We start from the raw sequence: 25,916 nt of genomic DNA, 5'->3' as shown, positions 1-25,916 counted from the left end.
CCCTCTGGGGCAAGATGCTGGACTGCACTCCCAGACCCCCTGTTCCCAAAGTCCACTCTGACCTCTCACTTTGTCTTTAGCATTTATGGGTTGATAATTCTGGAAACTGACACAACTGCTGGTGATCCACTCTCCCAAAGTCCCTCTAGCCACACCAGGTTGGGGCTGCCCTGAGGCTAAAACATGGGCTCACCTGGGGCTGGGCTCTGCTATCAGGGTGCTGCAATGGACCCTTCCTGTATGCCTGCTAGGCTGCCTTCAGAGGGAGATTTGTTTCTCTCTGTTACTTTGTGGGTTCTGTAGACCTAAAGTTTGTTTAGAGTAATTTTTATAGGTATTTGAAGTAGTTGTGGGGGGAGCACATGGAGTTTTCCTGCTTCTATGCCATCATCTTCGCTCTGCCCCCCCAAACAGTGTTTTTAAATGTAAAAGTACATAGAATTACAAGGAAACTAATTATATTGAAACAGTTTATAAAAAATATGTTTTCAAAACAAATTCATGGGTCCAAGAAGGTCTCTAGGTGGTATAGTGGATAGAGCATTGGTTCTGGTGTTTTCACTTTTATATAGATTGTACATGTGCAGTCATGTAAAACATATTTCCATATCAGGCATGTTGTGAAAGAAAACACAGACCAAAAACAACTACCACAAGAAAAATAAAGTTTTATTCTTTTTAAAGTATGCTTTGATATGCATTCATACTCCATCAGTTCTTTCTCTGGAGATGGATAGCATTTTTTTAAATCATAAATCATTTGGAATTGTCTTAGATTATTGTATTGCTGAAAACAGCTGTCATTCACAGTTGATTGTCATAATGTTCTCCTTGTTCTGCTTATTTCACTATTGCTGGGTTTTACAGGTATGCATGATTTTATAGCCCTTTGGGCATAGTTCCAAATTGTTCTCTAGAATGGTGGAATCTGTTCGTAATACCAACAGTTCATGTGCCCCAATTTTCCCACATCATTCCAACATTTATCATTTTCCTTTTCTGCATTATTAGCCAATCTGATGGGTATGAGGTAGTACCGCAGATTTGCTGTAATTCTCATTTCTCTAATCAATAGTGATTTAGAGCATTTTTTCATATGACTATTGATAGCTTCAATTACTATGCCTGAAAACTACCTGTTCAAATTCTTTGATCATTTATCAATTAGAAAATGGCTCTTAACTTTTATAAATTTGACCCAGATCTCTATATATTTCAGAAGTGAGGGTTTTATCAAAGAAATTTCTTGTAAATTTTTTTTGCAGTTATGATGATTATTCTGTATTTCCTTCCATCCTATCTCTCCTCCCCCCCCCCATTTATCTTATTCTCTCTCCTTTCACTGTGTCCATCCTCAAAAGTGTTTTGCTTCTGCCTACCTTCTCCTCCATTCCCCCTCTCCCTTTCCCTTTCTATTTTCAGGTAGGGTAAAATAGATTTCTCTACACAAATGAGTATGTATGTTATTCCCCCTTTGAGCCAATTTCTATGTGAGTAAGGTTCAAGCATTTCTTACCCCCTTCTCCCCACCCTTCCCTTCACTATAAAAGGTTTTTTTGATCCTCTTTTATGTGAGATAATTTACCCCATTCTACCCCTCCATTTGCCTTTCTCTCAGTGAATTTTTCTTTCTCACACCTTCATTTAATATAATCTCATCCTATTCAACTCACACTTATACCCTCTATAAATACGTCTTCTAACTGCCCTAATAATAATAAGATTCTTAGGAATTATAAGCATCATCTTCCCATGTAGGAATGTAAATGGTTTAAGTTTGTTGGATCACTTATGATTTCTCTTTCCTGTTTACCTTTTTATGCCTCTCTTTAGTCTTTTTTTTGAAAGTCAAATTTTCTATTCAGTTCTTGACTTTTCATCAGGAATACTCAAATGTTCTCTATTTCATTAAATATTAATTTTCCCCCTGAAGGATTATAGTAGTTTTGCTGGGTAGGTGATTCTTGCTTGTAATCCTAGCTTCTTTGCCCTCGAGAATGATCATATTCCAAGTACTCTGATCCTTTACAATAGAAGCTGCTAAATATTGTGTTATCCTGTCTGTGGCTCTACAATATTTAAATTGTTTCTTTCTGACTGCTTGCAGTATTTTCTCCTTGACCTGTGAGCTTTGGAATTTGGCTATAATATTCCTGGAAGTTTTCATTTTGAGGTTTCTACCAAGAGGTGATCAGTGGATTCTTTCAATTTCTATTTTGCCCTATGGTTCTAGAGTATCAGGGCACTTTTCTAGATAATCTTTCTCTTTCTTTCTTTCTCCTTTCTTTCTTCCTTTCTTCCTTCCTTCCTTTCTTTCTTTCTTTCTTTCTTTCTTTCTTTCTTTCTTTCTTTCTTTCTTTCTTTCTTTCTTTCTTTCTTTCTTTCTTTCTTTCTTTCTTTCTTTCTTTCTTTCTTTCTTTCTTTCAGCAATTGGGGTTAAGTAACTTGCCCAAGGTTACACAGCCAGTTGTGTGTGTGTGTGTGTGTGGGGGGGTGTTAAGTATCTAAGGCCAGAACCGATCCCAACTCTGGGGCTAGTGTTCTTACTCAATGCGCCACCTAGCTGCCCCTAGATAATTTCTTGAAAGATGATGTCTAGGCTCTTTTTTTGATCACAGCTTTCAGGTAGTCCAATAATTCTTAAATTATTTCTCTTCAATCTCTTTTATAGATGAGCTGTTTTTCCAATAAGATATTTCACATTTTTTCTTTTTTCATTTTTCATTTGGGGGTTTGTTTTATTGTTTCTTGGTGTCTCATGGAGTCATTAGCTTCTACTTGCTCAATTCTATTTTTAAAGGAGTTCTTCAGTGAATTTTTGTACATCTTTTCCCATGTGGTCAATTCTACTTTTTAAGCAGTTCCTTTCTCCAGTTGATTTTTGTGCCTCTTTTAGAATTTGGCCTATTTTGTTTTTTAAAGGTGTTATTTTCTTCAGTACAGTTTTGTGTCTTTCAAGTTGTTGACTTTTTTCATGATTTTCTTGCATCATTCTCATTTCTTTTCCTAATTTTTCTTTTACCACTCATTTGATTTTTTAAAGCCTCTCTTAGTGCTTCTAGAAATTGTTTTTGTATCTGAGATCAAGTTACATTTTTCCTTGAGACTTTGAGTATAGCAGTTTTGATTTTGTTATTTTCTTCTGAGTTTGTGCTTTGATCTTCCCTGTCACCACAGTAACTTTCTATGGTCAGGTTCTTTTTTGTTGTTTCCTCTTTTTTTTCAGCCTATTCCTTAACTTTTAGATTCCCAGAGTGGAGGGGACACTGTCCCAAGCTGGAGGTCTTTTTGGTAGCTATTTTCAGACAGTTGTTGGGGGAGGAGTCTGCAAGTTTCCAGTTCTTTCAAGGTGGTATGATCTAAGAAGAGTGATGTTTATTACTCTCCTAGCCTGTGCCCTCTGGTCTGTAAGCAACCACAAGCACTTTTTTTCAGCCCTGGAACTGTGACCAGGATCCCATTCCCCTATAGTTGCAAGTTCTGTTTTGTTGTCCTGGGACTGCAATCCAGATCCAAATATAGGCAATGCAACAGGGTCTTGCAACCAGTACCAGTAAAGGAATCCCTGCAATGTCCCTCTGAACTCCTTATGAACTGTGGGCTGAGAGCCCTGATAGTTGCCTCTGATTCAGTCACCCCTAGATCTGCCGTTTGCTTGCTGGGGCGTGGCCTACACTAGTGCAGCCTACACTGACTGAGCTCCACTCTCACATTGGTGCAACAGACCTTTCTTGCCAACCTTCTAGATTGTCCTGGGCTAGAAAAGTGTTCCACTTTTTCATTTTGTTAGTTCTGCTGCTATAGAACTAATTTTGAGGTGTTATTTAAAGTTGTTTGGAGGGGAATTTGGGAGAGCATATATTGAGTTCCTGCTTTTTCTCTACCATCTTGGCTCCACCCCTCTCCCTTCCAGGACATTGCAATTTCATTTTTTTCCCTTTTGCCTGAATTTTAGTTAGAGCTATCATGCACCTAGCCATATCAAACTTCCAACAAAAAATATAAATTAATTCAGATACAATGGAAAGAGCACTGTCCTGAGAGTAAGAGAACCTCTGTCATTTCTTACATGTGTGATCTTGGACAACTCATTTCGCCATTCTAAGCCTCAGATTTTTCATATGTAAAATAAGGAACTGGACTAGAAAATCTACAAGATCCCTTCTATCTGTGAATCTAGGATCCCACTTTAATGAACATTATGTGAATTGCAGAACTGGTGCTTATGAACTTTTGGCTACAAATCATAATGAACCAGATAGACACTGGCTTGTATCATGACCTCTGAGGGTAAGAGAAATGGCTTAGAAGTTGAGCTTTCTTGCTGCTCTGATTTAAATAATAGCCTAGAGTTCCATTGTAAATAAAGAACACATGTTAAGAGCATCCCATTAATAAAGCTATTTAGAATATGAATCCCAACCTAATGTACAAGGGATCTTTTACCCACAACCTCACCAAAAAGCAAGGATTTTTCTCTAAACAGACTAGTGTTCTTACCTATGTTCATTCGTTCAGCTTGGTCATTAATGTATTTCAACTTTTCAGCATAGATATTTTTATAGCCATTTACAAAAGAGAGATAAGATTTGGGAGTCACATGTGCTCTTCGCCTATACCTATAAAGTAAAATATATAAAGGTATATTTATGTCTATCACTTTAGTGTGAACTTTACACACATTCTTGATACATCATAATTATCATTATTACCATTCATTTTATTCTGTCATTATTCAACACTATGAGAATGAAGAGCCATTGAATACCAAAATTTATGATCTTATCCCCCTGAACAATTTATTGTTATTTCTTGTTTCCAGTTTTTTCCACTTGTGGCAGCTTATTTGGACTTCTGACTCTCAATAATTCTTTAGGCCAGTAGGTCCTCAAAATACAATTCAGCATCACTGAGGTCAAAACTATCTTCATAATAATATTAAAACTTTTTTATTTCTAATACAGTAAATATCTATAGATATAATACATATAAAGAACAGCTCTTTGGGGAAACTTATTAATCATTTTTAAGAATCTAAAGGGGTACTGAGTCCAAAAACTTTGAGAACCCTTGCTTTATACCATAAAAAATCAAAGCATCCTTCTCCCTGAATCTGTGAGGTATAGGTTTTCACTGGTCATTTTATACTTCTGTTCTGCTCCTTTGAGAGCAGAGGGCTAAAGAAGAGAGCAAAACTTCATGAGCTCACAAGTTTCACTAGTACTGATTTGGTACAAATATCAATGATGAGGAAAATCCATCACTATTTACTTGGTGGAAAACAATATGTTATTCTTTTCTATATAAAGGGGATGTCATTGATCCAGTGGCAGTAGAATATACTTTTTAAATAATTTCTCCAGTGAAGGAGAGAGTTTTGTGCTAGGTAGCCCCAGGCCTCCTCAGAGGACTAAAGAGGTTAAAGCCACTTGTAGCTCATGAAGTCCTTAACCATATTAAAACAATGACAATGCATTAAAAATATTGGACACCACTAACAGCAAAAAAAAAAAATTATATTTTTAAAAATTAATGAATGATTTTCTAGGTAGTTTTCTGTAAAAATGCACTCATTATTATTTAGAAAAAAATAATCCTTTGGGAAATATCAGAGTTTCTATTAAGTTGCATTATACTGAGGGTTATTAAGACATTTTTGTTGAAAAAATAACACAGATCTTAACCCCCGGATTTTGAGCTTGAGGTCTTGAATAAATGGCCCTTCTAGTACTCTCTTTGACTCTAAGTGGTCCACATATTGTCACTCAAGATCTTTTTGGAAATAAGGGGCACATAAAGTAGGCTGTGGCCGTGAGCCAGAAGTAGCCTTTTTAAAAGATATTAATTCTTTGACCTTTATATCTCATTTGTATGAGCTTCCAATCAATTGAACCAGTCAGCCACAGGCACTCTACAGTAATTCTATAACTAAATACAATGAAATTTATTAACAAAAGACAAAAGGGCTTTCTAATATATAGAAGAAATTCCAGTTAAAAAAAACAGAACTCTTTAAATTAGTCTACCTTTTATGTAATGCTTTTCAGCCTCAGAGTTTTAAGAAGGTTGCATTAGAATTCTTGTGAATATAAGAAGTAATCATAATAGATGACATTCACAGAGTACTTTCAAATTACAGAATACTTTATATCTATTATTTCATTTAAATCTCAGTACACCCTTGGGAGGTAAGTAGGGCAAGCATTCTCATTTAATTTCACAAATGAGGAAGCTGAGACATACAGGTTGTGACTTGCTCAGGGTCTGAGGTAAAAGGTGGAATTGAAGGTAGAACATGGGTTTTTGGACCCCAAGTCTCTCTACTATAGCAAAAGGATATAGTGAGTTACCCAAAAGGATGTAAAATATTTACATACAGAGTTTTTGAAGGGTATGATAGATTTTTTTTAATTTATTAAGAATGGTCTGGATCTATCACTGGCTACATGTGATGAGATAACACCCTTAAAGTACCAAAGAGCTTTATAAACCTTGAGGCATTGCATAAGTGCTACCTAGCTATTATTATTGATGTGAACTAGATCGTTTCTGGATGTCAATTCTAGCTTTTGAATCAGGACCCACATTTGTTAGTCTTGTATATTCCATACTATGTTCTTTTTTTTTTTTTTAAGCAATCAGGGTTAAGTAACTTGCTCAAGGTTACACAGCCAGGTGTTTCTGGGTGGGTGCTAAGTGTCTGAGCCCGGGATTCGATCTCCAGGTCTTCTCAACACTGGAGCCGGTGCTCTTACTTGCTGTGCTACCTGGCCGCCTCTCCATACTATGTTCTTAATAAGTTACATTTTTTTTACAGAGCTGAGATACACATCTTAGCATTCTCAAGTTATCTCTAACTCTTAGCGAATACGAGTTTGTATCAGTTAACTTATATTTTATTTTATTAAGTACTTGACATGAAATAATTACCTGATTAAAAAGTGAAAACAAAATTAAAATTTCCTCCAAGCATAAGGCAATGTAAAAAATAAGTGAATTTCTTACAGCAAAATAAAACATTTTTTAAAAAACATGATTAATTTGCAAATTTTCAAAATAAATTTAAGTAAATAAAATGATTCATTAGGTATCTGTTATTTGGTGGCCAACACAGTTACTTAAAAATAACCTGTTTAATTATATTACATTGTTCATCTGTGGTCACTAGAAAATCAAAAAGAAAATTTCAATACAGCTAGGAGAAGTATAATTTATGGGAATGTATATTCTATTGCTAAATAGACTATTCCTTTTAAGTGACAATATATTTTTTCATGGTTCTGTTAACCATAATATTTGCATAAATGTTACCTTTGGAAATAATTTTCACAGCCATCTGAAACCATATCATGAAAAAGGCCCATTGTTTCTACAACTTGTTTTTTAGTTTCATGAGAACAGACAATATTATATTCCAAAAGGAAATAGGAGGCTACGGCAACCAAAGCCTCCTTTGGCCAGCGACTAAACCAGTCCATAGTGCAACCTGATATAAGGCCAGGGAATTTCAAAGAACGTGCACGAAACTTCTCACCAACCTATTAATAAAAATTGCAATAATAAAGGAATATTAGAGCTAGCTTAGTAGGATCAGATCATGTTATTATAACATCTAGTCCTATAGCAATGCAATGTGGGCTTCCAAAGAAGCAATTACAATCTTAGGTTGCATTAGTAGTATATTACCCATATAAAAATAGGGATAATCCTACTACACACTCTTAGACCATATCTGGAATCCTGTTTATATTCTGGGCATTGCATTCTAAGAGAAATATTGACAAACTAGGGAATCTTCAGAGGAGAGGGGCAAAAGGTGAATAAACTGGGTATATTTTTAATGGAAAAGAGAAAACTTAGGGAAGCAAATTATAGCCATCTTCAAATATTTTAAGGACTTTGCTGTGGCAGAAACCTTACACTTATGTCTTATTTATACTTAGTTATGTCTGAATCTAAGATGCAGTGTGGTGTAATGCATATAGAGTTGTCTTTTAGGTCATGGAAACCTACGTCTAAGTCCTGTCTCTGAATATAGCATCTGTGGGTCTCCCAATCTGTCTTTTAATCTCTTAATGCAACTTTCTAAGACTTCAAGATGCATAGAAGTTACCAGTCTGAATTGGTAAAGGGAGTTTTTTCCTATGGGAGGTACTTACACCAAAGAAATCACAGGTTCTTTCTCTCTCCCTGTCCTATGTATTCTACAGTACACCATGTGGAGTCAGTGGGTGTCACATAATAATAACAGAGGGTTTTTTTCTTTTGATAAAAGCACTGTACAAAATAATGCTTTTTTTTTCTCTAGGAAACACTTCCCAGGGATGTTGTAGAGGGTATTTATTCCTCCCTTGGGCAGAAGGTTGAGCCAATGCCTTCTTTGAGCTTTTCTAATTCTTTGGATTCAGTGATTGTGGGCAAATCAATAAATGCTCTAGACAAATCATCCACAGCATACCTTGCTATGTTATAACTCCTTTTTTATTATAAATTTTTTTGTAAGGTGAGATCTGGACTCAAGAATACATCTGTGTAGGAGGAATCCCATTGTAGAAACTCACTCCACTGATAATTTTAACCCTATTCAACAAGCATTTATTAAGTATTTTCTATGTTCCAGTCACTGTGCAAGGTGTTGGGGATACAGTGAGAAAAATGAAAAAGTCCCTGCCCTCAAAGATCTTACATTCTATTGAGTTAATAAAACATGAATGCAGATAGGTGAATATGAGATATATGCAAAGTAAATACAATGGACAAAATAGTGCCTTAGGGTGAATGTAGAATGGCAAAAATAAATAGGAGTTGGGGCAGAACAGTGGTTCTCCTGGGAATTATAAGATACCAAGAAATAATAAAACATTCAAAAGAATGAAAAAATAGAGAAAATGAAACATCTTAGAAAAACAATTGATCTGTAGAACAGATCAAGAGAAGAAAACATAAGAATAACTGGACTAACTGAAAACTACTATTAAAAAAACTGATCTTGATACAATTATACAAGAAATTATTAAAGAAAATTTTCCTGAAGTGTTAGAATAAGAGAGGAAAATAGAAATAGAAAAAATCCACTGATTCCCACCCGAAAGAAATTTTCAGAGGAAAACCTACAGGAGTTTCATAGCCAAATTCAGAGACCCTCAGGTTAAGAAAATATTACAAGCAACAAGAAGAAATAATTCAAATATGGTGAAACCACAATTAGAATTACACAAGACCTAGCAGCAGCTACACCAAAAGTTTACAGATCTTATAATACTATGTATCAAAGAGCAAAAGAACTTGGGGTTGCAGCCAAAAATATCACACCCAGGAAAGTTAAATATAATCCCAAACAAAAAAGTGGACATCCAATGAATTGACATATTTTCAGGATTTTTTTGCAAAAAGACCAGAACTTATGAAAATTTTACACACAAGATACAACACATATAAGGTAAACATCAAACACTAATTTTAAGGGACCCAACAATGACAAATTATTTACATTTTATACATGGAAATGTAAACTGTATGTTTAAGACTGTCACTGTTAATTGGATAACTCAAAAGAAAGAGGGGGTTAGAGCTGAGTTTGGTGTGATTTCAAAAATATAATTCTAAAAGATGGGGGGAAAGGGCTGGTAGTTCTGGAACCCTACTCTCATTAGGAATAGGTTAAAGAGGGAACAATACATATATATCTAGAAGGGTAGGGATAAGGAGCAGGGAAAGGAGAAGAGAAGGGAATAAAGGGGTATAAAAATCTTCTGAATTCAGAAAGAAACAAGAAGGTAGGGGATAGGGTGGAAGGAGAGGATAAGGGAGGGATTCTTGGAGGAAGGGAGGTTAAGGAATAGTAGTGCAAAGTAGCTGGAAGAAGTCAAAGGAGAGGAGGGAGGACAGATAGGAATTAGAGTAAGGATAGTAAGGAAAATAGGAAGGAGGAAAATATACAAGTAATTATAGCTTAGAATGTGAATGGGGATGAATTTACCCATAAAATAGAAGCTGACAGCAGATTAAAAATTTGAATTCACCAATGTCTTGCTTTCAGGAAACGTTACAAAAATGAGAGATATACACAAATATAAAATAAAGAGCAGGAGTAGAATTTAGTGTTACCTATCTATTTATGTAATGCCTTCCTAATTAAATTTCTAAAAGAAAAACTATCTTGCTGAGTCAGAAAAAAATAATAACAGGGTTCATTTGGGAGAGTAGAGGGTCAGAAACTTCAAGGAAACTAGGGGGAAAAGATGTGAAGGAACTAGATTCAGTAGTATCAGACCTTAAATCATATTATAAGGTAAGAGCAGTATTGGAATGTAAAATGTATAATTTTGATTATTTTAAATTAAAAAGTTATTGTATAAATAAAACCTATGTAGCCAAGAATAGAGGGTGTGGGGTCCCTATTGGTGAAAGCCATATAGTAAAAGCCTCAACAAGGATCCAGTGACTAGTACAAGACCTTATGTGTCTGGAACCCAACCCAAAAGCACTGGTCTTGATTCCTGGGGTTCTGGATTTAAGCCCAATAATAAACAGTAAATCAAAACACTAGCTAAACAGCAATGTTTGATTTCTATAATTACCATGGGGCTTTTTCAGGGTCTTTGCAGAGATCCATCACAAATATATAGGGAAATGAGCCAAATTTATAAAAATAAGGGCCATTCTTCAATTCAGAATAACATATCTATACTTCATAGTCTTAAAGACTGGGGACTTTGAAACATTAAGTAAATTACTTGTTTTTTATTTCACCTTAGAAGCAGATGACTCAGATACTTTTTAGCTAAGGATGGCCATCTATCTAATATACTACTGTTGCCTCTTATTATCAGCTTGTTGAATTATAAAATACAGAATCTAAGATTTTGGTGAGATAAAAAACAAGCTATTTAGTGAAGAGTTTGCTTCCCTTACCTCAAATTTAAAATGTAAGATTACTGAGTTATCTTGCTAGAGAGAGTATTAGTTTTTTATTTACATATGTGAAAAGATAACTACTTATATATTATAAGAATATATATGTGCATGTATAGAAACATACAAATACACAAAAGAAAAACTCACTGGAGAAAAGCAGAGAACAACATGCAAATTTTTCCGTGATCTTGTTATGAAATACTCATAAAGATTATCAAAAGTAGGAGGGTGACGAGGAATTTCCTTTTTCATCACTGATATTAGTCCTTGAGTTATCTCATCCAATTCATCCCGGGCAAATAAATTAGAGATCTTTGAGGAAATGAAAAGGAAATATTCAACATTAAAATTTTTCCCCAAAGCCAATATGCTGTCAATCACTTTCCCCCTCTATATAGTATTTACCTCTGGAATCTTTCTTACCAATTGTCTCCACAATAGGTCTAGCCTATGGGTCATCTTCAACCTATATGATATGCCTTTCTACTAAGCCTTCAAAGACTTTATTTCCTACCAGTTAATTAAAATGGCTGTGATTAAAATAATCTTCCACCCACCTCTTCCAAGTCAGTCATTTTAAAAGCTTAGAATGAAGCATAGCCAAATAAGTATAATTAAGTACATACTGCTTCTAATTAAGGCAGGCATTCATTCTATTCTCCAACATCAACCTTTTAAACCTTTAACAATGATCTTCTATACAGTGGTTTTGTTGTGGAAAACACCCAAGGAAATGCATTTCCTAACACAGCACCAAAAAAAAAGCATTTGTTTAAAATTTAACTCTAAAAATGCTGCCATTTGGCAAATATGGATCTCATTTTCTTGCATTTTTCTCAAATATGGTATTTTTTAGAACTGATGATACTTTACCTATGAGTACAGAAAGAGTCAAATGAATAAAAGAATCCTGTTAGAAAATAGTTTAAGGGCCATATGAGAAATGGATCCAAGAAGAATATAGGAATCTGAGTAAGGAAATAGAACATGTGGAACACTGCACTTGGGTGGATGAAAGTTCACATAAATGTGGACTTTCATTTTTTCCAAAAAATACAAATTTGTTAGATTTACTCTAGTATCACATCAGAAATAAGAAGAAGGACTCAGGAAGCATTCTCTAAATCCCCATTTTCCCTTTCAAATATTATTTTTAAATAGAAAAGATATGCTTTTTTTCTACTTCAAGATTCTACCTCTCCTGATGATAGCAAGTTGTTAAGATATTCCAGAAATGCCTCATCTTTTATTTCATTGTCAGTAAAGATAAAAGTGATTCCTTTTCCTTCAGCTCCAGCAACATGGTACAATCCCTTCAAGTCATCTGTCAGATTGGACACATTATAGGACCTAAAAGGATAAGGAGCAAGAAATTTAAAATCACCTCCAAACAGAATCATGACATACATGCATAACTCAAACATACTGAAAGCTATGACTCATACCGACCCTTCTCACTTAGTTTTAAAATATTTTTAATAACCTTCTAAATGCACTGAATGAGTGTCAGAAAACAAAGAAAATATAGCTGTAATTACAAATTAAAAAAAAACATTTCTTGGAAATCAAATATCCAAAAGAACAGATATTTTTAAGAATTGGGATATGAGAAATATAACGAATACTGAATGTTGTACAGAAAGGAATTTTTAGCTCTGACAGGGCTTAGGAAAGACATTCTTAGGTTTACTGAATTGAATCAATGCAGTTACAGAATTATAAGGAGAAACAGTCAACTGGGGGAAAAATCTTTACAGCCAATTTCTGTGATAAGATCTTTCCAAGAGCTATAGAAAATTGATAAATTGATAGCTAAGTCCAAGAGTCATTTCCCAATGGATAGATAAGCAAAGAATATGAACTAGCAATTCTCAAAAGAAGAAAGGCAAGCTAAGGGGCAGAGCCAAGATGGTGGAGTAGAAGCAGGAAATTGCATGACCTCCCACACCAACCACCTCCAACACCTGTAAAATATGACTCTCAACAAATTTTAGAGCTACAGAACCCACAAAGTGACAGAAAGAAACAAATCTCCCACTGAAGACAGCCTGGCAGACTGATGGAAAGGGTCTATCACACAGGGCTGGGACACAAGTGCAGTCCCACATGAGCCATGATGGCCCAGACCAAGGGCACAAACCAGCTGGAACAGACTTCAGGAGAGTGATTCACCAGCAGCTGTGGTGGTTTCCTGACTTCTCAACCCATAAATGCCAAAGAGAATGTAAAAGGTCAGTGGGGAACTCTGTTGTAACTGGGTGACTGAAGAGCATGGTCCAGCCCCCACCCTCAGGGTGGCAGACGTGGGTGGAGGTGCAGCAGCTGCAGTTGATGCTGTGTGGCTGCCTCTGGAGCTCCTGGCCTGCAGATCGTAGGGGGACCAAACGACCATTCACAGGGTAATTACTCTTGCTTGGATCTAGATCGTTGTCTTGGGCGACGGTCCTGGGGTAAGAAACGCCAGTGTGCCAGAGCTTGTGGTGGCTGTAGAGAGGGTGCTCTCCTCATAGCTCTGACAACATTTGCAAAAACCCCTGCAATTTGGGACACAGCTCTCTCCACTCTGGAAGCAGAGTTCTACCATGGCAAAGAGCTCAAAAGTGAAGTAATTGGCTGGCAAGATAAGCAAGCAAAGGAAGCACAATCAGACCACAGAATCCTTTTTGGGGGACAAAAAAAGATAAAAACATGGAACCAGAAGAAGTCAACGAAGTCAAAACTCCTGCATCAAAAGCTTCCAAGAAAAATATGAGCTGGTTATAGGCCATAGAGGAGCTTAAGAAGGATTTTGAAAATCAAGTAAGAGAAGTGGAGGAAAAATTGGGAAGATAAATGAGAATGATGCAAGAAAATTATGAAAAGCAAGTCACCAGCCTGCTAAAGGAGACCCTCAAAATACTGAAGAAAATAGCACCTTAAAAAATAGATTAACCCAAATGGCAAAAGAGGCCCCAAAAAAGCCAATGAGGAGAAGAATGCCTTAAAAAGTCGAATTGCCCAGATGGAAAAGGAATTTCAAAAACTCACTGAAGAGAATCATTCCTTTAGAATTAGACTGCAGCAAATGGAAGCTAATGACTTTATGAGAAATCAAGATACTATAAAACAGATCCAAACAAATGAAAGAATAGAAGGCAATGTGAAATATCTCATTGGAAGAACCACTGTCCTGGAAAATAGATCCAGGAGAGATAATTTAAAAATTATTGGACTACCTGAAAGCCATGATAAAAAAAAGAGCCTAGAAATCATCCTTCAAGAAATTCTCAAGGAAAATTGTCCTGATATTCTAGAGCCAGAGGGCAAAATAGAGGTTGAAAGAATTCACTGATCGCCTCTTGAGAAAGATCCCAAAAAGAAAACTCCTAGGAATATCATAGCCAGATTCCAGAGCCCAGGTCAAGGAAAAAATAATGCAAGCTGTCAGGAAGAAATAATTTGAGTGTTGTGGAAACACAATCAGGCTAACACAAGATCCAGATGCTTCTATATTAAGGGATCAAAGGGCTTGGAATATGATATTCCAGAGGTCAAAGGAGCTAGCATTAAAACCAAGAATTACCTACCCAGCAAAACTGAGTATAATGCTTCAGGGGAAAATATGGTCATTCAATGAAATAGAGGACTTTCAAGTATTCTTGATGAAAAAAAAAACAGAGCTGAACAGAAAATTTGAAAGAAATCATGAGGAACTTGTTAAAGTTGAACTATTTACATTCCTACTTGGAAAAATGATAATTGTAACTTATGAGACTTTTCTGAGTATGAGGATAGTTGAAGGGAATATATATGTATGTATATGTATATATATATATATATATATGAGGGTATATGGGTGTATAAATACATATGTGAGTGTGTGAATATGTGTGTACAATGTATACATAAACAGAGGGCACAGAATCAGTTGAATAGGAAGGGATGACATCTAAAAAATAAAACTAAGAGGTGAGAGAGGAATATAATGAGAGAAGGAGAAAGGGAGAGAGAGAGAGTAGGGTAAATTATCTCATATAAAAGAGGCAAGAGAAAACACTCACAATAGAGGGGAAGAACAGGAAGGTGAAAGGGAATGGGACAACCTTACTCTCATTGAATTTGGCTTAAGGAGGGAATAACATACACACTAAATTCGGTATCTTATCCTACAGGAAAATATGGAGGAAGGGGATAAGAGGGGGGATGATAGAAGGGAGGGTAGATTGGGGGAGAGGGTAGTTAGAAGCACACACTTTTGAAAAGGGACAGGGTCAAAGTAGAAAATAGAATAAGTGGGGGGTGGGATAGGATGGAGGGAAATATGGTTAGTCTTTTACAATATATCGACTATGGAAACATTTTGCATAATTACACATGTACAACCTATATCTAATTGCTTATCTTCCCAGTGGGGGTAGGTGAGGAGGGAAGAAGGGAAAGAATCTGGAAATCAAAGTTTTAAAAACAAATGTTTAAAAAATTATTTTTTACATGCAACTGGGAAATAAGATATATAGGCACCGTGGTATAGAAATCCATATTGCCCTACTAGAAAGTTATAAGAGGAATGGGAGAGGATATAAGAGAGAGCAGATTGGTAGAAGGGGTATTCAGTAGGTTTGCTATTTGGGGTGGGGGTAGGGGAAAGATAGGGAAGAAATCTATAACTCAATATCTTGTGGAAATCAATGTTGAAAACTAAAAATAAACTAATATTTTTAAAAAAGGAAAGGCAAGCTAACAACCATATGAAAAACTGTTCCAACTAACTGGTAATAAAAGAAATATAAATTAAATCTAACATTCTATCTCCTACCCATTAGATTAGCAACAGAACAGAAAAGGAAAATGATAGTTGTTTGAAGGCTCTGGGAGAAGAAGCATGCTAATATACTGTTGGTGAAGCTGTGAAGAGATCTGTTATCTTTGGAATTAGTTCCCAAGAGTTATTCAACTATGCATATGCTTTGAGTTTTATATACCAAAGACATTTTTTTAAAAGGAAAGAATCCACAGGTACAAATTTTTATAGCAGCATTATTTATCATGCCAAAGAACTAGAAACAAAGTATATACCCATCAACTGAGCTAGGTAGCATAGTAGTTAGAGTGCTGAACTTGAAGTCAGGAAGGCTTGAGTTCAAATTCAGCCTCAGACACTTCTTACTAGTTGTGTGACCCTGGACAAGTCACTTAACCACCATTTGTCTCGGTTTCTTCATTAGCAAAATGGGGGGTAATAATAAATAATAATAATAACTTCTCCCAAGTTTGTTGTGAGGATTAAATGAGATAACATTTATAAAGTACCTGGCTAGTAAATGCTAACTATCAGGAATTATCAAATTGATTATGGTACATGAATGTAATGGTATATTAGTAGTCCTTAAGGAATGACCCAAAGAGATGGATTCAGAGAAACTTGAGAAGACTTAGATGAACTCATAGAGAGTGAAGTGAGAACTAGAAATACAATTTATACAATCTCAATAGTGTAAAGAAAAACAGCTCCAACAGATTTAAGACCTATGATGACCACAATGGCCAGAAAGTTATTTAGTGAGAGATAGTGATACTGAAAATAATGGAAGAAAATGAAGAAAATAGTGCCAATGAATCATTAAAAATAAATAGAAGAGAGCAAAAGAAGTTCAGAAAGGGACATAGACTAATTGGCAGTGCTGGAACTATGATATAAAATCTGAACTATATTTTTAAAACTCTAACAAGCTGTAAATAGTGGGGTGGAGGGAAATCATACATAGCAAAAGTTCATCTCCTTTTTTAAATTTCTTCATGAAATTAGATCATGTTTGTTGATATTTATCAATCTGATAATAAAAAAAAGAAATCCAAGAAGGCATTCTAACCACACTTATCTATGTTTTATAATCAACTTCACCCATGTTTGTGAGGAAAATTAGATTGAGCAAGAAATAAGTTGGCATAATGATTTCTAGAAAATACAAACATTTAGTTCCAAAGAAATTATCTATTTATCTGTTTATCTATCTATCCATCTATCTATTTATTGCATCATCTTGATACCTCTTACCTTGTCAGAGTTATCTGGAATATCCGATATCCAGCTATAAAGGAGGCCAGTCTTGAAAGACTCTGTTTTCCTGAACCACCAACACCTACAAGCAGGGCATTTCCACATGATGTCCGAATTATGCGTGAAATCTATGTTGAAGCAATATAGTATTCATTTGAAAATACATTAAGAAGGTCTAAATCATCTTCATACCAAAATGGCCAATGGCTTATATGTACAATACTGTAATTTGTTTTGAGAACATTAAAATGTCACCAAATACTCCATTTCAAACTTGATAAAAATTCAAATACCAACCTCTTTCCTACCTCCTTCTTCAAAAAACAAACAAACACCCCCCCCCCCCAGCTTTCGGCCATACTAAACTTAATTTGGCTGAGACGACCAAAATAAGTTAAACAAGTATAGTTTCATGGCCTAGGATTCTAAATCAACTACTTAATGGATGGAGCTAAGAGGTAGTGCAGTATAAATTTAATTGCAAACCTCTTCAATAAGCAGACGAGTAGGTATTCAAACCCAGGTTCTGAATCAAAATCCAGTGCTACTAAATTCACCCCATACTATATAAAATCATACCAGTTTGATAACTTAACACAAAGATCAGGCTTTTGCAGCAGGTTCTAGATTTCACTTTTATGCTGACCTTGTAGGATCCTCAGTAATAAGTAGCTGACATTTACAAGTAAGTTTAGTCAGATCAGCATGCAGCCCCCAGCATCAATTGCCGTGGGCTGCTCAGTGTCTGGCACTAAGCATGATCAGAGATGTGAATAAGAAATTACCAGACCATGTGGGTAGTTCAAGGAAGAACTATGAACTCCATTTATTGAATCTTTGAACAAGGTTTTTAAAGATCAAGGAGACAAAGGAAGGGGACTCAAGTTTTCTTATCATTACCTTAGTCTGTCATATCCCGGAAGTAGCACAGAATAGATAATTTGATAAGGATTTGTTATCTAGGAGACTAAAGTCATAGGGTAAAACCTTTGATCTAATCCTCAGGTACCTCCTAATGCAGCCACAGTCATAAAAGTATATAAATGAGAGCAGACTTCAAAGCCAAAGCTGCAGTCATAAAAGACATCACGTTTAGAGCTGACCACCCAAAGATATCTGAGTGATGAGTCAAATATTTTGGCTTTCAATAATCAATAGCAATAAGGCAGTCTTGTGTTCAATGACCTTAAATGTCAGTGTGCATCCAATTCATTTACATTCCTGCTTCTTCCCATGCCTCATTCCTTAGCAGTTTTCCTGACAAACTGACCATGACTTAGATCCCCTAGTCCTGTACCCTTTTTTTCTCTATGTGAGATGCAATATTCTTGAGTCACTCCTTAATTGCCTATGGCCAATAGGGATCCTAGATGCTGCTGTCTGGCCTCTCAGAAGAAGCTGGAAGATCTGTAGGCCTGGAACTTGACTCTTCAGCAGTAGCTGGATCAGACCTCAACATAAATGATTAATTTCCAGAGGCAGGTCATATTCATGTGTGAGGAGACACTAGACCCACATCCAGTGATTGGTAGTGGAGACAACATGGTACAGTGGAAAAGACTGCTGGGTCAGGAGAACCTGTGTTCAAATACTACCTCTGACTCTTAGCCAAGGGTCCATAGATACATCTTCTCTGAGCTTAAGTTTTCTTAACTGTAAAAAGAGAATAATGCTAGCAGCAGTACCTAACTTAAAGGCTTATTGTGAAGATTAAATAAGATCAGATCATCACTTCTCCACACAAAATAATCTGTTTTAGCTTTTTTTTTCCCCAAATAACAATTTGCTATGCAGCCCTGTGTATCAGGGATATTGAAGGATACCAAAGTCAATTTGGAACATTTTCTGTAGGTCACTAAAGACAATGATAGGCACTGAACCCCCAAGGGATCCCATAGAGGTTAGGGATCATAACTGATTTTCCACCAAGAGCCTCCTCTCAGACTTGCCCTTTAATTAGATTTCAGACTGGGCAGTTGGTCCATTGCTTTCACACAAGTGAAAGGAAAGCTACAGTTTATTTCATGAAACCACCAATCTCAAAATCTATTTACCCCTATATTCTTTCTGTGGTAAGTATAATTTAGTCCATACTTATGTCTATCAAATCCTCGTTCTACCTTCAGTGCTCACCAAAAGATAGGAACTGATTGTGGTGGTCAAGAGGACAATATAATTATACTTTTAATGGAACTTCCTTTAAAAATGAAGTACAGAAGGATCCAAGTACAAAAACAATTCAATCCTGACTTTTTTCCCTGTTAGAGCTATATAGATGGATATAAAACACATTAGCCAAAACATTTGATTCAAGTTGTAACAGGCACAGTCTATACTGTTCTGCTTACTCCAACCTCCATCTTTGCCCCACCATTACAAAGTATCTGATACCCAGAATAGTATGTTGTTTATGAAATTCACTTTTAGACTATCATGAACATATCAGTAAATAATATTGACATAACCTTAATAAGATGAGTCATTGCATCTTTGAAAAACACCAAGTCAAGACTTGTTCCTCTAATAACTTCATTGAACTGTCTCTGATAAAACATTAGTTTTTCAGACAGAAATTCGAAACTTGGTATCTGAGAAGGGGGATATTCAGAGGAAAAAAACAGGGAAGGAAAAAGAAGTTAATGATAGATCCAAAAATTTATAGCATCAACAAGTCTAAAAACATCTAACTACAATTGTAGGGGAAAACCTCTCTTGGACTATTGGAGAGTTATTTTCTTTGTCTTTTTAGTGTTATTTTTAAATCATGAAATAGTAATTTGGTATGGTCAGAGTTTTCTGACCTTCTCTGGAAGCCCATCACTATGAACATGTCTAATTGTCCTTTATTACCTTTCAAGAATATAGGTCTAAAAAATACACTTGAAAACAACCACATGTCAATCACTTAGGGTTAGTGACATTTATTCAAAGTGAAGAGCAAAATTGGTGTCTATTTTGATATCTATATTCCTCCCCAAGAATGAAGGGGATCAAATCACTAAAATATCACGTTTTTTAAAAACTGTAATGACTTGAAAAGTAGAGATATCTCTATGGGTATGTAGATGACCTAAAATAACCTACTGAAATACTGATAAGTACCAATTCATAGATTTTGGGTACTTCAAATACAGCATCTTCAGGTTCATCACCAGTTGGTTCAGGCATGTCACGAAGAAAATCTACAAAGTATGGTTCTGAAAGAAGTAATGATGTTACATCTGGGTCAACATGTTCCTCAATAACTCGAATAATTTGTGAGTTAAACCACATTTCATCTTCAGAGCAAACAAATCTAAAATAGAAGGTGAAATAATACGATGCACTTACTTAAAATTAACAAAACCTAAGAAGAAAAGCATAGTGATTTATTCAAATAACTACAATAAAAAATAAATGCCTGAATCTCCCCCTAGTCCTGTCCTTTCCCTTTAGAAGTCTGAACTAATGCCCTGCACCATATGTAGAAAGAAGAAAGGTCCTCAATCTGTACTTTAGTTTGCAAAATTGGGTTAAATGCATACTTGCTTGGAGTCAAATGTTTCTATGGTCAGGAGCATAAGCAATCGGGGTTAAGTAACTTGCTCAAGGTTACACGGCCAGTTATTTCTGGGTGTGGAGCTGAGTGTCTGAGCCCAGGATTCGATCTCCAGGTCATCCCAACACTGGAGCCAGTACTCTTACTCGCTGAGCCACCTGGCCGCCTCTAAGCAATTGGGGTTAAGTAACTTGCTCAAGGTTATACGGCCAGGTGTCTCTGGGTGGGTGCTAAGTGTCTGAGCCTGGGATTCGATCTCCAGGTCTTCTCAACATTGGAGCCGGTGCTCTTACTTGCTGTGCTACCTGGCCGCCCCTATAAAGTTATTTTTACATGGACATATTACAGTGACAAAATAGTGCTGCATGCTTTCACAAGTGAGGAAGCTATTGTATAAAAATATGAAATGAGAAATTTTAAAGAGCTAAATAGCAGAGAAAAGTTCTTCCTTAAACTCCTCCAAATACCTTTAAATAATGGATTAGAACAAATTCTGGAGTGGCAGAAACCAACAAAAGGACAGGGTAAAGCAATTTTCTGGCCAAAGACAACTTAGAAGGTCTGTTGCCCCAGAGTGTGAGAATGGAGCACAGTTTAGCAGACTGGAGCACAGAAAACTAGGAGCAGACCTTGGGAGAAACTTAATCAGCTACTCTCCGTCCACAATGAAAGAACTGGTCAAAAGGAGATTACAGGGGTTTCTTTGCTGACACTAAGGATAGGACTCTGATGCTTTCTTTACACTCAGATCCAGGCCACAGTCCTGAGTTACAGTCTCTGGGTGAGGAGGAGGGGTAGCACCCCAGTTACACACACAACTGCAATGGAGCATGGACCCTTTCCATGTTTCCATGGTAGAAAAAAAAGTATTTGTGGTCAGTCTCAGAAAAGAGCACAGGCTAGAAGAGTGGTAAACAAATCTCTCCTTAGACCATACCATCTTGGAAGAACTGAAAACTTACAGATCCCCAGAAATATTTCTGAAAACAGTTGTACAAATCCCCTGAAGCTTGGGATAGTGTGCCCTCCATCTGGAAAGCAAAATCACCACTTTAACAAACAGCTAAAAGTCAAGAAACAGGCTAGAAAAATGAGCAAACAAAAGGAAAAACTGTAACTATAGAGAGTTACTATGGTGAAAAGGAAGCTTAAGAAGAAGCCTCAAAGAAAAATATGAATTGGTCTCAGGACATAGAATAACTCAGAAAGGATTTTAAAAATCAAATAGAAGAAGGGGCAGCTAGGTGGCGCAATGAGTAAAGCACCCTTCCCGGAGTCAGGAGGACCCAAGTTTGGTTCTGGCCTCAGACACTTAACACACACAAAAAACCATCCGTGTAACCTTGGGCAAGTTACTTAACCCCAATTGCCCTCCAAAAGGCAAAAAAAAAAAAAAATCAAAAAGGAGAGATAAAGGAAAAATTGGGAAAAGAAATGATAGTTATGAAAAAAAATCATAAAAAAAGAACCAACAGCTTGGTTAAAGGAGGCATGAAAAACTTTTGTAGAAAATTACACCTTAAAAAATAGAATAGGTCAAATAGTAAAAGAGGTACAAAAATCCAAGGAGGAAAAAAAAAACAAATGACCAAATGAAAAAAGAGGCACAAAAATTCACTGAAGAAAAGAACCCCTTAAAAATTAGAACTGGTCAAATGGAAAAGGATATACAAAAGCTCATGGAAGAAAATAATTCTTTAAAAATGAGAAGTGAGCAAATGGAAGCTGATGACTTTATGAGAAATCAAGAAACAATAAAACAAAACTAAAAGAATGGAAAAAATAGAAAACAATGTTAAATATCTCACTGGGAAAAACAACTGACCTGGAAAATAGATCCAGGAGAGAGAATCTAAAAATTATTGAGCTACCTGGAAGCCATTATAGAAAAACAGCCTAGACATCATCATTCAAGAAATTATCAAGGAAAACTGCCTTGATATTTTAGAACCAGAAAGTAAAATAGAATCCACCAATCACCTCCTGAAAGAGATACCAAAATGAAAACTCCCAGGAATATTGTACCCAAATTCCAGAATTCCCAGGTCAAGGAGAAAATACTGCAAGCAACCAGAAACAATTCAAGTATCATGGAGCCACAGTCAGGATAACACAAGATTTAGCAGTTTCTATATCAAATAATCAGAGTGCTTGGAATCTCATATTCCAAAGGACAAAAGAGGTAGGATTACAATCAAGAATCACCTACTAAGCAAAACTATGTGTAATCATTCAGGGAAAAAATGAATATTCAAAAAAAATAGAGGACTTTCAAGAATTCCTGAGAAAAAGCTCGGAGTTGAATAGAAAATTTGACTTTCAAATACAAGACTCAAGAGAAGCATAAAAAGGTAAACAGGAAAGGAAAATTATAAGGGAGTTAATAAGGTTAAACTGTTTACATTCTGATATGGAAAGACGATGCTTGCAATTCCTCAAAACTTTATTATTATTATTTTTTAAAGCAATTGGGGTTAAGTAACTTGCTCAAGGTTACACGGCCAGTCATTTCTGTATTATTATTATTAAGGCAGTTAGAAGAAGTAAACATAGAGGAAAATGGAAATGAATTGAATATGATGGGATGATTATCTAAAAAAATGAAGGGGTTGGGGTGGCCAGGTAGCATAGTGAGTAAGAGCACTGGCCCCAGAGTCGGGATGACCTGGGATCGAATCCGGGCTCACATACTTAGCACACATCCAGAAACACCTGGCTATGTAACCTTGAGCAAGTTACTTAACCCCAATTGCTCAGGGGTGGCCAGGTGGCACAGTGAGTAAGAGCATGGGCCCCAGAGTCGGGATGACCCAGGATCAAATCTAGGATCAGATACTTAGCACCACACCCAAAAATAACTGGCCGTGTAACCTTGAGCAAATTACTTAACCGCAATTGCTTTAAAAAAAAAATAAAGGGGTAAGGCAGAGGAATGCATTGGGAGAAAGGGAAAGGGAAAGGTAGAATGGGATAATTATCTCACATAAAAGGCAAGATAGAGTTTTTTAAAGTGGAGGGGAAGAAGTGGGAGGTAGTGGGGAATGTTTATACCTTACTCTCACAGGAACAAAGAGGGAAAAACCTAAAAATCTACCTTATTCCACAGGAAAGTAGGAAAGGAAGGAGATTAGAGAAGGGAGGGTGTTGATAAAAGGGAGGGCAGATTTCGGGGTGGGGGGGAGATAGTCAGAACCAAAACACTTTTGATTAGGGACAGGGTGAAAGGAGAGAGAGAATAGAATGAATGGGGGGAGGGGGGATAGGATGGAGGGGAATATAATCATCAATCATAACTGAAAAAAATTTTGAAGCAAGTTTCTCTGATAAAGGTCTCATTTCTCAAATATATAGAGAACTGGGTCAAAATGACAAAAATAAGAGCCATTCCCCAATTGATGAATGATCAAGATATGAATGGCAAGTCTCCAAATAGAGTAATCAAAGTTGTCAATAGCTATATAAAAAAGTACTCTAAATCACTATTGAGAAATGCAAGCAACATAATCTGTTCACTCTGTCAAGAACAACAGACAGCCATACATGAATAATGTTTATTTACTCACATTCAACCATAGGTGGTCGATCTTTACCTGCTTAACTCAGATATTTAGATACACTTACACTGACAGCCTCCACCTTCCCTTAACCCTTTTCAACAAGATCAATATAACAGATATAATGAGGTACTACCTCACACCTATTAGATTGGCTAATAGTACAGAAAAGGAAAATGACCAATATTGGAGAGGACGTGGGAATTAATATACTTTTGGTGAATTAATTAAACCTTACTCTCACAGGAACAAAGACATTAATATACTATTGGTGAAGTTATGAACTGATTCAACCATTATATAAAGCAATTTGGAACTATGTCCAAAGGACTATAAAACTACGCGTACCGTTTGACCCAGAGGCACACTACTAGGCCTATATTCGAAAAGAGATAAAAAAGAAAAAGGAAAAGGACCTATATGTACAAAGACATTTGTAGCAGCTCTTTTGTGGTAGCTAAGAATTGGAAAGTGAGGGGATGCCCACAATTGGGGAATGGCTAAACATGTTGTAGTGTATGATTGTGATGGAATATTATTGCACTATAAGAAATGAGCAAGATGCTATCAGAAAAACCTGGACTTAATGAGCTAATGCAAAGTGAAATGAGTAGAACCAGAACACTGTACACAGTAACAATAATATTCTAAGAAGATCAGCTGTGAATGACTTAACTATTCTCAGCAATACAATGATCCAAGACAACTCTGAAGGACTTATGATGAAAAATGCTATGTATCTCCAAAGAAAGAACCAATGGAGTCTGAATGTAGATCAAAGCATACCTTTTTACTTTTTTTGGGCAGGGGATTTTTTTGTTCTACTTTCTCTCTTAGAACATGACTAATATGGAAATATGTTTTGCATGATTACACATGTATAACCTATATCAAATTTCTTATCTTCTCAATGAGAGAGCTGGGAAAAAAGGGAAAGAATTTGAAACTCAAAATTTTAAAAATACATATTACAAATTGTTTTTACATGTTATTTGGGAAAATATAAAATACTAAATGAAAAAGAAGAGTTAGAATATGAAATGAATCTTTTAATTTTTAAAAATTATTTGATCTTCCCTCATGAGTATAATTAGAGCATGAGAAGTTAGATGGCTTACAGAACCATAGAATATATGATTGTATACTCTCAAGTGGGAACATAAACAACATATCTAGCATAATATTCTTAGAGCCTTTCAGAACAAGAGCATTATACAAATCAATATTAATATTTAAGGTGAATGCTGTCAACAATCCAGAAATATATGGCCTGTGTTATGTGTCTACAACTCTCTAGAAATTTATACACAAAAACTCAAATGACTGAAGGGGGCTTTAATAAGTCATCTAGATCATTCAGTCCTATTGATTTTAGGTAGGTTTACACTTAAAATATCTGGGATAAATAATAATCCATCCTATTTTAAAAGATGCCCAAATGAGTCAATCACATAAACTTCCATTGTTGAATTCTTTTAAGCAATACTATAAAAAAAATTATATCTGTTATATCGATCTTGTTGGAAAGGGTTAAGGAAAGGTGGAGGCTGTCCACCTAAGTGTATCTAAATGTCTGAGTTAAGCAGGCAAAGACTGACCATCTACAGATGAATGTGAGTAGATGAACATTATTCAGGTATGACTGTCTCTTTGTTGTTCTTGACAGAGTGAAAAGATGCAGCTGCTGTTTATTTTTTTACCTCCAAGGCAGTTTTTGTGAAAACACATTTTGAAATGCCTGATAACAGCTCCTAACAAAGATAATCGAAAAACAAATCAATAAATCTAAGCATAAAACTCATAATTTATTCATTCAACTGAGATATTAACCTAAGCACAAAGTTTTAATCTGTTGACTGTTGAAGGAATA

The 25,916-nt window shown here is 35.9% G+C and overlaps 1 protein-coding gene across 1 annotated transcript in view; it reads right to left on the bottom strand.

The window, feature by feature from the left end:
* Positions 1 to 25,916, bottom strand: part of DNAH8 (dynein axonemal heavy chain 8) — a 406,776-nt gene that overhangs the window by 137,290 nt on the left and 243,570 nt on the right. Inside the window, exons 60-66 of the mRNA XM_069073664.1 lie at positions 20,057 to 20,249; positions 19,420 to 19,542; positions 16,952 to 17,082; positions 12,114 to 12,267; positions 11,065 to 11,229; positions 7,312 to 7,538; positions 4,501 to 4,619 (exon numbers count right to left, since the gene is read on the bottom strand). Coding sequence (XP_068929765.1) covers positions 4,501 to 4,619; positions 7,312 to 7,538; positions 11,065 to 11,229; positions 12,114 to 12,267; positions 16,952 to 17,082; positions 19,420 to 19,542; positions 20,057 to 20,249 — 1,112 coding nt within the window. The remainder of the gene's footprint in view (positions 1 to 4,500; positions 4,620 to 7,311; positions 7,539 to 11,064; positions 11,230 to 12,113; positions 12,268 to 16,951; positions 17,083 to 19,419; positions 19,543 to 20,056; positions 20,250 to 25,916) is intronic.

This window comes from Petaurus breviceps, unplaced genomic scaffold, assembly GCF_028583685.1.
Source record: "Petaurus breviceps papuanus isolate PSGF00001 unplaced genomic scaffold, PetGlider_PUasm1.0 90865, whole genome shotgun sequence".
NCBI lineage: Eukaryota > Metazoa > Chordata > Mammalia > Diprotodontia > Petauridae > Petaurus > Petaurus breviceps.
Note: the sequence above shows the minus strand (reverse complement) of the source record. Positions and strands in the feature narration are given on the sequence as shown.